General features: G+C 33.0%; 1 protein-coding gene across 1 annotated transcript; it reads right to left on the minus strand.

Moving 5' to 3' along the window:
* Positions 1–258: 258 nt before the first annotated feature.
* On the minus strand, positions 259–12,938 carry LOC131940100 (uncharacterized). Its single transcript, XM_059298679.1, has 9 exons — positions 12,425–12,938; positions 12,198–12,296; positions 12,040–12,084; positions 11,079–11,819; positions 10,642–10,836; positions 9,731–9,970; positions 9,423–9,590; positions 8,531–8,641; positions 259–2,368 (listed from the first exon to the last, which is right to left on the minus strand). Exons 1-9 carry the CDS (start codon positions 12,936–12,938, stop codon positions 2,145–2,147), a joined length of 2,337 nt encoding a protein of 778 aa, XP_059154662.1. The 3' UTR covers positions 259–2,144.
* Between the last annotated feature and the right edge of the window lie 694 nt (positions 12,939–13,632).

Raw genomic sequence — 13,632 nt, forward strand, 5'->3', positions numbered from 1 at the left:
CATCTTTTCCCATTTAAAGACACATGGGACAGATGAAGTAGGGTTCATATGTTTCAGTGACTTTGACATAGAGACGATAGTGTGGTCAGCACTATACCCAGCCCCCTTTCCCTAACATGAGCCATGTGACCACCAGAGCTGGGTGGAATCAGGGACATCCTACACACTTGAGCCCGAAAATCGAACTTCAGACTTTTGGGTTCGCAATTGAAAGCTCAACTATGCGAACACACCGCCCCTATATAATTAGTTTACAAATTTGACCTTATGTTTAATTAATTTATGTTAAAAAGTTGTCGAAAAGAGCGAAATACAAATTAATAACCGATAAGGACTTGTTTGCTCATAAAAGACATTCAAAATAGTAAAGTAACGTGGTTAGCTTTTTTAAACCAGGTTTGAAACTGTTATGACACTAAGACCTGGTGCTTTGAAAAGCATGCAAAAATTATATAAACAGAATCTTAAAACTAATCAACCTTTTCGCCTAATATTTCAAACGTTGGTCTTCATTACAAGATTTATTATTTTCAAATTTTATCATTCCATTTTTCTATATTACTGTTTCATGAACATATTGGTTAAGGTAGCAAATATATATTACAATATATATTACTATTATTAGAAATAATATATCATGCAACAGGTAATTGAATAAATTTAATATAGGTTAAGAGTAAAATAAAATATATTTGCCAAAGAACAAGAGGATAACATGTTGGACCATATATTGTGAGAGTTACATCTGTCAGATTTGTATTTGATGTGGTATCATTAAGGCGATATACATATTACTTTTTCAGGAAACAATTAACAGAATATCAAACAGAATAGCTGCTAAGACATGAAAATGCATGCGCAGCTAGTTAACATGGCACCAAGTTTTTAAAATAATTGGTTGTTTTAGTTTCTTCCCCTAGTTTATATAAATATTTCTTGGATTAGTGAGGATGGTTTCTTTTGCATTCCTCTGGACTTGGGACCAGCTCTATTATTTACTAAGAGGTGTGGTTACGAAAAATAAAATTGAAATCTCAGTAGTTTCTGTGTACCAGTTGTTTGGTTTTTAATTTAAGCTGTAAAAAAGGGTGGGGTAATGCCGGTAAATTTTGTTGGTTTTTTTAAAATAAGAAGACCATCAATTTTTCCTTAAAAAATGTTGAAACATAAAAATCGGATATCTATATGTTAAAATTAGGCAATAAACTCAATTTTAATTTTCTTTAAAAAAACTAGAAAAAATGTTCACAATAAAATACTTTCTTAATCTAATTAAAACATTAACTTAAGTCAAAACGTTACCTAAAGCTTTCATTACTAAACAGTTTTTTTTTTTTTTGGATAAACAAGTTATAAATTCCTATTCTAATTAAAGTATATTTCTTCTACCAAATCACTTATTAGATATTCATCTTTACAGAGTTCATATTTAATAAAAAGCAGAATAAAACGGTGCAAATAAAATCTACCTTTTTAAAGATGCTAAAATATAAAATGATAATACAAAGCCATTAAAATATTTTTAAACTAGTAATGTGTTAGCAAATAAAACTGTTAACAATATAAAATATGATCAAAATGTCAAATATTTTTACACAGACCATACAGATTTCTAATTTGGCCCTCCCACTTGATTGCAGAGTACCTTTCACTACACTGTAAATTTCAACTTTTAACATATTGTTTCACTAAAAAAATGCTTAATTTAAAAGATTTTTAGCTAATAATTACGCAGGAATCTGTAAGGAATATTTGTTAATAAGCCAAGCAGCATTTAATAGAGACCAATTTTATAAAATTGATTAAATTACCACTGATTACAATCGGATATTTATTGAATAGCTTTTAAATATATTTAAAAGTAAATAACCAGTGATTTTAATTACTATTGTTTTGGCAACTGACTAACAAATTGTAAGAGCAGCCACACTTCTTGATGTTAAAGTTTTAAAGAATTGCTGTCTAAAGTTTAGATGCAATAAAAAAGAGCCCAAAAAAAGCAGGTAGCGCTTGTTAACTCTTAAAAAGGAAACCGTGCCATGTTAACTGTCTGGGCATTCATCTACATTAGTTTCTATTGTAACATTTATTTTATAAAAACATAACAATCCATAAAAACTGACCAAAGAAAAAGAATGACCACTTTATGTCAGATAAACAGTAACAGTTGCAAGTATAGCCTTACTGCAAGATGGGCAATGTGTCAACAGCCTGGAGCAGTCTGTGCAGGCATAGAGGTCCCCACAGGGCAGGAACAGGTCCTTGATCTGGGCCTTGTTGCAGATCTTACACTTGAGCTGATCCTTCAGCTGTCTGTTCTCTATAGCCAACAGTGTAGACACCAGGCCCTGTTGGTTGGGCTCAAGTTCTGTAAATACACAGTTTTAAAGTACTTTGGTCAACAAAGTTCAGCAATGAAACTAAAAATTATGAAAAAAAATATATATACTAAATATACCATAGTTATCATATCTATGTGGTTTACTTGTCAGAAACTACTGTGAAAGAATTCAACAATAGTAGCCATTGTATTAAACACTGATTAATTGTTAATAGTATTTGCTACAACTGCAGATCATCTTTTTCTTCATGCCGTTGACCAACTCATGACAAGATTGATGCAAGTCTCAACTGTTTGGCATAATTAACCATAGTAAACCAAGCTGTGCATAAAAAAAAACAGACAATTACATTAATACTATAATTACAGTGAAATTACACTACATAACTTTGTCTCATGAAATTGAATGTAATTTCTTTTTTGGAAGTTTAATGGAAATATTTGGTAAGATACAAGTATCATGCAGAAATTATGGGGGTAAAAAGTGATTGTTTTAAAACAGTCCAAAATCTTAACACACAGCTGTCAATTAGTAGTATAACATGTGACGACTTTGCTAGTGGGTTTTGTTCACACAAAAAGATAATACAGAAGAATATTAACAATCTACTCTCTATTATTAAAGGTCACAAAAACTCCATATGATACAACGAGTGATCATTTTGATTAATATTTAGACAACTTATTTTTTCATGTTTTGTAATGTAATTTTGTTTATTTGCTGCAATTGTTTTTTTTTATTACTGCTTTTAAGTTTGACTATACATATCTTCTGCTGTGTATTTCATATCTTCAATTGTATGTTTTTGCAAATGTTCTATACATATTCCACTGCACTTGTTGGTATTTTGTAATAATTATCCATTTGCTGTTATTAGCTGAAATGTAGTTTTCATTTTCCAATTGCTTATAATTACTCTCTGCTTTCAGCTATTATCTTCAACTATTTGTAATTATAGTCAATTTTCAATCCTCAGCTGTATGTTTTGTAATTCTTCCATTATTTTTAGCTGTATGTTTGGTAATTATTTCCAATTTTAGTTGTCTGCTTTGTAATCACTTTCCATTACCATATTTAGCTGTGATGTTTTGTACTTTCCATTTTCCAACATTATTTTTTAAAATTACTTCCAATATGTGATGCTTCCTACCTTCAGATAACTGTTTTTAAAAAAATGGCACTTTTTTAAAAAGTGTATCTTCTCAATAGCACTACTGCTCCATCCTAAACATCTTTATTCATCAAGAAATTACAAATACCATATCAGTATTCACTTAAAATACTTACCATTAAAGGATGCAGAATCTATTAGATTAATCAGTTATTTACACAGCCAACACAAAAATAAGTTTTACACCTTAACGTTTTCAGTTACATATTTTTCTACGAACAGCAATCTAAAACGTGAGTTTTTACACTATTAAACAGTTATTGCAAGCCAAACGCTGCTCTCCTTTAAGCAAAGTATGCTATTCCAACCAGTGCAAATGATCTCCACAGTTTCTTCTCAAAATAATTCTTCTTGTAAGACGTTTGTTGTTTCTTGATATTTATCCCTGCTGCTGTTTATACCACTTCTACACTTAGCGGGATGGCTGGTTAAGTTGTATCTGAGAGCAGATAGTGAAGCAATTAAAAGAACACTTGTTTATCTTTTAAACCACACAGTCCTTAGATTTTTCAAGCAGTCTTTTATCAATCAGTAAAAATAAAAACTATTAAATTTTTAATGAATCAGAAGACCAATGATATTGTAACAAATATAAAGCACTGATTAAAAGTATTCAAATATCTGAATATTAATTGTGTAAACAAGTCTAAGTATTAATAAGGAAGAGTTTTTAAAATCACCACAAGTGTGCACTGGGACTACCTGTGCGAAACCTTATTGCTGGCTAAACATTTCAAGGCCAAAAGTGATCTGAAATACTCAACCAATTCATTTCCAATTTTAAGTTATTAAATCATATATGCATGATTGATCAATCTTATTGACCATGGGCACCCACAGCTCCTATTCTAGTCAATTCTCTCCAGCTCACCATGTGATCCATATAGGTGGTGTCTACCTCAAATGCTCATTGCCGGATGCTTTTGCTTATTTTCTTAGGCTGTGCCTGGCTGATTTACGCTCAAATCCCTGAATGCTTGTAGTTCTTTTGGCATAGGTTGTTACTAGCTGTCAAGTCTAGTGAATTTCCTCAGGCAGGCATTTTTGAAGGTCTGTACTTTCTGTATGGTCACTTGATCTTTCTCAAGGTCTTGGTTACATAAAATAAGACTGTTTATTTTAATTAAGAAACATTTCTGGCACAAATGACGAGTTGTCAAATGAAATGTTTTGCATAAAAATGTTTGAAGCAAACACAAAATGTATGTTAGGAGCTGTAATATGTACATGGATATACTTGCAGAATGTATATCTTTAAAATATAGCTACTTGATTTTGGCTTTGTAGTTTTTACCTATTAATATCATGTCTTTATGTCTTTACAGGCTTTAAATTTATTTTTTTAGCAATAGACAAGTGATCTACTATTTTTACCATGACCTCACTCAAGCCTATTAAGTAAACAAGTTTGAAATGTATATTAAACTCTGAAAAATAAACAATTAAGATTACTGAAATTGTATTCAGAACAGAGGCGTAGTGGGGGGGGGGGGGGGGTGCGGATCGCACCAGGTGACACCAATGCAAAAGAAAGCAAAATATATAGAGAAGAATGATAATTCCACTTAATTAAGTGATTAATTCGAGTGTTAAATAGTGTTTTAAGAGGTGCAAATCGAAAATTTGTCCCCGGGAAGGGTCGCTACGCCTCTGGCGGTGACACCATTAAGTGCCGCACCAGGAGACACCCGACCTCGCTACGCCACTGATTCAGAACATGCAGAAATGATGATTATGAAGGGAATTAGTTTTAAAAGATTTACAACTTTTGCTGCAGTTTATTTTGGGTAAGCTTCCATTTTGCTGCTTTTATAAGAAATATAATAATGAGTCAATCACTGATAAGGTATCAAATATAAAAACTAGCTTAAAGTGTGACAGATAATTTTTATAGTGTATCAGCAATGTGACAAGAATTGTATACACTGATATCAGATTAATGCTATCATCAGGTTAAAAGTAAAAATAAGTTAAACTTGTTATGAACTTAATACAATTTATTGAAATATTTTTCTAAAACTCGAAATGATGGATAAAATTCAGTTTCAAACATTAATTTTTATAAAATGTAAAAGTATGACGTCACACTATCTGGAACACCCTCACCACATGTCACAAAATTACCGACCCTCCTGCCTAAGAGTAGGTAGTCCAAACTGAAATTAACCATTGATTGCAGACTTCTGGAGTGAGTATGTCATGAAAGAACTTTTAATTGTAAGCTCTATGCCGCAAATTTTATAAAGATATCTCAATAAATAAAAAAGTTATGCGATTTTTAAAAAAGCAAAATTTGGTAAAAAACTGATTTTCAAAAAGTGCCATTTTTGAGAACCCATATTTTCTAAACTAAATAACAGAAGTGTAGAAATTGGTAAAGTTACTGCAAAGTTTGTAATATATATGCCCAATTTTTTTCAGTCATCTAAAATGAGTCTTTCTAAGGTAAAAAAAATAATTGAAAATGACAAAAATGCGTTTTGGTCACTTTTATTTTCATAAAAAAAATAAAAAAAAATTCAATTTTTTTTTTTTGCTTTGGACATAGAATAACTCTACAACTATTGTGTTGGTAACATTAACAGGAAGAATGTGTACATTATTTTCTAAAATCATATGAGTTAAAATATTATTTTTTAAAAAATGCCACAGTTATCTAGTGCAGGAGAAACAGAATCAAAATTTAGTGGAGTAATATAATGTAATCTAATAAAGACGTAATGCCTACAAGTGATGTAGCAGTTGATGCTACATTCAAACCTATCGGGTTGATAACTGCTTTGGGGGAACAGTTTTTAAAACCACGACTCCACATCTTTGTATGTCTTGTTTCCCTCAACCTTGATCTTGTGGAGCATCAAGAGCAAGTGATATGTTTTGGGAACTGTAGGGGGGGGGGGGGCTTGGCCTTCTTCCCTTCCCTTGTAAGGAAAGTTCTGGATAGGCCACCATAAATGTCTCCAGCTATGAAATAAATAATTTATTTAGTGATTAATAAAATATATTTAAATTTACTACTAGCCTATTTGTCCTATGACTAGCTGCAAACATGAAAAAGTCTGAAAATACCATTTTGTTAAAGGTAATTTATACTTGATAGTATATTTTTAATATTAATTCTATTGAATGAAATATTCGTTGTTTGTGCCACAATGGTTGAGATATCCAATGATGAAGGTGCCATACTGTGGTTCTCAACATCCTATAGGACAACTTAACTGTCCTTCATTGTTACTACTATATGCATATAAAATAAATAAATAATGAGAAATACTACTATTACTACTTACACTTACAACTAATATAACATTTAAAACTAAGTCACAACATGTACAATCTTAATAAATTACCATCTAAAAATTGATCTGGTACATTTTATTAAGGAGACTGGCGCAGGCCATTTCACATTATTCAGCAGGGGAATCAGAATCAGAGTGCACAACAGAAAATAAAAAATTAATCACATTAGTCCTTAAAAATTAGTGTCTTTTGTTTTTAATAAATAAATAAAAATGTAGAGTAATTATAATTATAAATTTCTTTTGTGTTTCATTAATATTTTATAAGTATTTAGCCTTCGTTCCCTGTAAATAATTGAGTTCGTCCACATAGTTACCAGGATTGTCTGGTGGCCATTTTGAATTTGTCGATTCATAATTTTGACGTGATAGTCCAGATAAACTGTAGTAATACGACCCTATCATTAATCCCATTAGATAGATTTTAAAGAATTAGTAAACACTAGCATCTAATAGTTAAGTGCATCCATATTTTAAGTCCCTAGAATGTCCTGAATTAAATAGCTTCACGTCTAAACACATCCTGTGTACAAGCGTAGTTCACACGCTAAAACCGTGGACTAGTTAGCGTTCAAATTTACATTAATAACGTGTACTAATTAAACCAAACTGACATTCAAACTTAAAATTCATTTATTAAAATGGAAATGAAACTTTAAAAATGATACTTACAACTTGTTTGAAGGCTCTAGCAAGGGTAAAATCCGTTTAGCATCATCGGTCGTCAACCTTTAAAACCGTTCGGCGAGCTACTAATTCGGGGCTGAAAGTTGACTCGAGGGTTATATGCTTGATGAGGGCACGGCTTCGCGACGGTAAATCAGAAATACTTGAATTTACAACACAAAGTAGTTATAAAAGCGAACTTTACATCGGTGTAAAAATTGAAACAGAATTAGTTTGTTTTCGTGTATATATCGTCATTTAAATTTTAAAAACTGATTTTTTTAAATGAAATAAGCAAGTTATTTTTTCAATTTATACATCAAACGATAGACTAGAATTCGCTCTTTAAAATGACATTAAGATTATGCTTCTACGATGCTTCGTCGCGAAGCTGCAACCAAATGAAACAGTGTGGGGTCGATCGGTACTCGCAAAATGGTGAAATTTGTTGACGTAACTGATACTTTTCAAACAAATATAAAACACATTCAAACATGTGTTACAGATATAAAAATACCAGATTACGACAGATAAAGACTTAAACTTTATTGACATATAATTTTTATTCTTATAGGACAACTAGAAGTAGTGAAATTTTTTTTTTGAAAACCGCAAAAACTGACCCTAAAACGCACTTTTTCGCCAGTTTGGACTACCTACTAAGAGTGTGACGTCACTTATGGAAGACTCCTTTTCTGTATCGTATCTTTTTGCCTAGTGCTATCGTAAATTATAAAGAAAAGCGCATATTAAATTTTCCGTTTGACTTAAGTACTGTACTGTAATACTCAATTTAGATAGTAATATGTGGAATGCACATGTGGGCTGTTTCCATAGATGTCTTTTCCATTGTTGTTTTTTCTAAATTTTAAAACTTCGGGAAAAAATTGGAAAAAAACAACAATCAGTGGAAAAAATAGTAGAAAACTAAATCAGCTCAGGAAAATTGTAGCTGAAATGGAAATATTGGATTTTATACTAAATCGGAAAAGTGACATCAATGAATAGGCCATTGTATTAGAGAAAGGAGCAATTAAATGTATTAATCTCACCATTATCCAGAACACTGCTGTTTCTCTCAGTACTGTTTGGAGCTAGAATGGTTGGGGTTTTTGTACTTGTAAGATCTGAAACCTGCTCACAGCTGACTGGGTCAATATTAGCTAGACAAAAAATAAAAATGTCATGATTAAAAGTGTTATATGATTATTTACAAAACAGCAGCTACTAATGATATATCAAGACAAACGCAAAAAATGAAATAACATTAAAACTGCATGAAATGTGTTTTGTCATTGTTTAATTAATGAGCTTTTATGAAGAAGGCTTTTTTTTATTGTTTCATGATTTGTTTTAAATAATTGTATTAAAAACTATATCAAGTACACTTTATAAAAATGTATTTTAAAAAAGCAACTTCTAAGCATCTATGGATAAGAATATTTTATGTCTAGTTACATTTCATCATAGCACTTGTTATCTTGGCAAAAAAATATGAGAAGCATAATTTCACCACCCTATGAACATATTCTCTTAGAACAAAAAAGTGAACTCCCTCTACAACTTCCTCTACTAGATATGTCCCATCTCAATGATAGTGTACAATGTTCTCTAAATATCATTGCAAGTACATGCTATCTAAAAAACTAAGTGAAAGGCTATGGAATTAAATAAATTATCAAAGAGAAGTCTTTAAATAAAATTGTTTGATGATTTTGGTTTATAAAATATACAACATAGATAGAAAATGAATTATACCCAAATTCCAAAAGCTTCTTTAAATAAAACTTTCTGAACACTACAGTGGACTATATTCTTTGAAAATAGTAGGATAACTCTATTTTACACATTGCATATAACTATGATGCAAAAATGAGTGTTAACCACAAACTTTATAACTAATATTTACAGAATGTTTGTATTCCAATAAAACTAAAAGAATACCATCATCTCCTGCTGTGTTGGTTGAGTTGTGAAAGCCAGCCCTAATCTGTGCCTGAAGAAATGGACAAGTTGGTCTGTGCTTCTCATGCTCTGTGTACACATTATCTCCAGGTTTCCAGGATTTCAGGCCTAGCCCACACTGGAAGCAGCGCACACAATCTGCATATCCTGATTGAATAAATATATATTTTTCTGCTCATTCAGTGCAACTACCATCCCCTTGGCTAATTACCCATCAGGGTGATTGCTACCTAAGCCACACCATTCGCTGTACAGGAACTCTGGGCTAGACCCTCAAAATGATTTACCAGCATAGAAGAAGCCTGCAGTTGCCAGGTCATGTGGCTTGTGGATGCTGTGGTACCCCCACTGGCTGAAGCTGTCCAACCTCTTGTTAAAGAGGATGTAGGCAGGGTAGGATGGGTGGGTCAGCACCTTGTACACAGGAGAGGTAACTGGCTGGTTGCCTGGGTTATCTTCATCATCACTGTCTTGGTGGGTTTGTTGGGCTGATGCTGGTGGGGGCAGGAAATCTTCAGGCCCACAGACTGGGGACACAATAGGGAAATGTACACATGACTGGGGACAGTAACACAATAGGGACATGTACACATGACTGGGGACACAATAGGGAAATGTACACATGACTGGGGACAGTAACACAATAGGGACATGTACACATGACTGGGGACACAATAGGGAAATGTACACATGACTGGGGACAGTAACACAATAGGGACATGTACACATGACTGGGGACACAATAGGGAAATGTACACATGACTGGGGACAGTAACACAATAGGGACATGTACACATGACTGGGGACATTACCACAATAGGGACATGTACACATGACTGGGGACACAATAGGGAAATGTACACATGACTGTGGACATTACCACAATAGGGACATGTACGCATGAATGTTGTTTAGCATCACTGCTGTAACTCATTTGCCTAAGCCATTAATGCAGGAACTAATCTAAGTCAATTCAAATTCATCTGCCCTAGTGACCTCAGATCAGATAGAAAACACAACTTATTTTTAAAGTCCATTAAAAGTTTAGAAACTATACCTGATAAATAGCAGGACCATCCAAAAACAAATTAAATAAAAAATGTCTACATTTAAATAAACACCATATTAAATCATAGTATCAACAACAACAAACAACTCAGGCAACTTCAAACGTCACAGATTTGTTTACTCCACTTACTTCTGAGGACTGTGGCACTGAGGTTGTAGCTCCTGTCTATGCCATTATGAACCCAGACATCAAGTTTGTATCTCGTCTCCTCCAATCCAGCTTCTTGAAATTTCTTGAAGAGAATCACAGGTGCACCAGACGCCCCTTGGCATGTGTCTGCAGCATACAGGAAAAGTTTGCGACTTCTGCTGAAATCTGATGGAGCTGTAAGACATTGAAAAGTTGAATTTTTATTTTTGTAAACATAACTTGTAAAATACTTGAAAAATTGAAAAATAACTATTCATCACAAGCAGAATGAAAATGCATTAACGTCATTGAACCATACACATTCTATCTCATTTTTGTAGATTAAAGAAATATTAATTTTGAAATGCTAATAACTTATAATGATCCAAGACTAATTAATAAATTATTTATAGCATTATGTTAAAATATTAATTTACCTTGTTGCTGACCAGTTAGTTTGGCCAGTCTCATTTTTCCATCTTCCGCAATATTCATGTCAAATTTTACCTTGACGGAATCACCATAAGACAGAACCTTTTCTCCTCCATGTGGATGGCTGATTATAAATACTTTTTTGGTCATACATTCCTTAGCTCTACCTGGCAACATGTCCGCCAATGTCAACATTTCTTGCCTTGTTTTGTAAAGCAGCTGTGCAAAACTTGGATCAGGACATTTACAAATCAAAATGACACTGCTGTCTCCTGCTGTTTTTCTGAAGAGCACAGACTCCACTTTGAGAGAGCACTTCTTTTCTAGCCTGTCATAGAACTCCACTACTGTGTTTCCAACATCTTCTACATCTTTAACCAAATGTTTGTTGGTCTGGACATAAACTCTACTTTTGTTTTTCTTCAGAAATGGAACAAACTTTCTGATGTTATTCAGCTTCTTGTGTTCTAGGCCTGTTAAATCAAAGACAAATCCTGTCCCTGTTCGATAAGCTGCATTACTTGGAGTGGATACAACTATTCTAGCTGTCAAAGTTCCCCAGAAATTAAGGAACTTCAAAACATCAGGATGTCTTGTATTGGCTGGGATTTGCTCCAATGTCAAGGTCGCCAAGGGGAAATAAGCAAAGTGTCCTGGATTCTTCTTACATTCTCTCCCATTAACTTGAGAGCTTTGATATTTTACTTTTGAATCACAATATTCTGATTCAAATAGGTCACTGTCATCTAAATGATACAAATAATTTTTTTTTAATTTATTTGATCCACAAATCTATAATTAGTTTAAAAAAAAAAAAATGAATATTTGTCAAACAGAACCCAATATAAAGTAGAATTTTGATGAGAAAAATAATTTAAAATAACCAAATAATTTATAATTTGAAAGAAAGCTACAATGAATTTTTTTTAAGTATATAAAGAAAGTGGCTACTTGATGAATATTTACCAAAATATATTGACTCAACGGAGTAGTCACTTAGCTCACTGGATGCTGAAGGAAAAAAAAATAGCTTTAGTTTCTTTTATTTATCAAACGCAACAAAATGAATTTACAAGTCAGTTAAGTAAGTAAAAAAAGGAGAGAGTAATTATAAGAATTCCTACCAAGGGAACTGTCAGAATTGTAGCCAGATGAATTGCTGGAATTAGAGTTGTGTCTTGTGATGCCAGAAACTGGATCAGCTGCAGAAAGAAAATAGAAAACTGGTTGTAAACCCTATTTATAATTTAAAATTAAATAACCATACTCATAAAAAATTAGCAGTAGAAATACTAATAAAGTGGAAAAAATTAAGTTGATTCAAATGTATTTTAAAACATATAAATCTTACTTGGAAGTGCAGTGGGCTGTTCTGATACATCTGCATAGCCCTCATCATCACCTTCATTAAAATCATGTGTGTTGGATTCCTTAGGGAATGTGTCTTCCATAACCAGGGTATCATTTTGTAGTTCTATGTTAACTGAACAAATATTTTCTGGTTGTTTATCTATGTTGGTAAAACCTGAAGCTTGTGGAGCAAAATCAATTTTGTTGTCATTTTCTATGCTATCAGCTGTTGTGATCTCATTTGGGATAATACAGAGAGCTTTATGGTATTCTTTGTCAGATGGATCAGAGACTATACTGTTTATGTCATGTGATATATCACAAAAATCACACTTCACTGTAGTGCCAGTTCCTGTGTAGCGGAAGCCGGCAGCTGATAGTCTAATGCAATATACGTTTCCATGGATTTGCTTACATATGGGAAGAAAGGAGGCAAGCCGTACAATTTCCTGCACATTGGAGTTAGCCTGGCTTGTGCACACATCATTATAATCTTGTGTCAACACCAGGGCCATTATATTTAACCCTGCAAGATGAATTGAGTAGGTTGTTATTTTTTTGGAGATGTGCAGGAATGTACGGCTGTAATTTATTCACGACACGTGCAGGCCATGATTACACCAGTCAATGGCTATCAATTTGATATCTGATGCATTAGCTATCCTTGTCCTGAAACATATTTAATAAAAACTTATTAATTGTGACAGAATATATTTTAGGGGTCATCCATAAATGACATCACGCTTTTTTTGATGATTTTTTACCTCCCCCCTCCCCTCCATTACACATTGTCACAAAAATGAAAAAGCTAGACCCCCACCCCTAAAATGACATCACACCCCAGCCTACAACCCCCCCCCCCTCCCCCCCCTCAAAATTGCAGTTGAATTTTTCTTAAAACATCGATATTTTTCCAAAATCTTGTCTGAACTCTGTCTATATAGAGTATTTTAATCAATTCCTATTACAATTTGTTAAAACAGTTTTCTGAAACCCGATATAACATTTAAAATTAGTTTTCTAACATGGCTTTTTTATATTGCAAAAGTGTGACGTCGCACCGTCTGAACCCTTCCCCCTCCCACTCATCACACACCGTCACAAAATTACGGAACCCCTCCCCCCTACAAGTGTGACGTAATTAATGGATGACCCATTAAAGCAAAAAATATCCTAAAAATTGTATTCTGCTGTTTTTAAAAAATAAAT

This window comes from Physella acuta, unplaced genomic scaffold (genome assembly GCF_028476545.2).
Source record: "Physella acuta isolate Inbredline_101_S28 unplaced genomic scaffold, ASM2847654v3 ptg000308l, whole genome shotgun sequence".
NCBI lineage: Eukaryota > Metazoa > Mollusca > Gastropoda > Physidae > Physella > Physella acuta.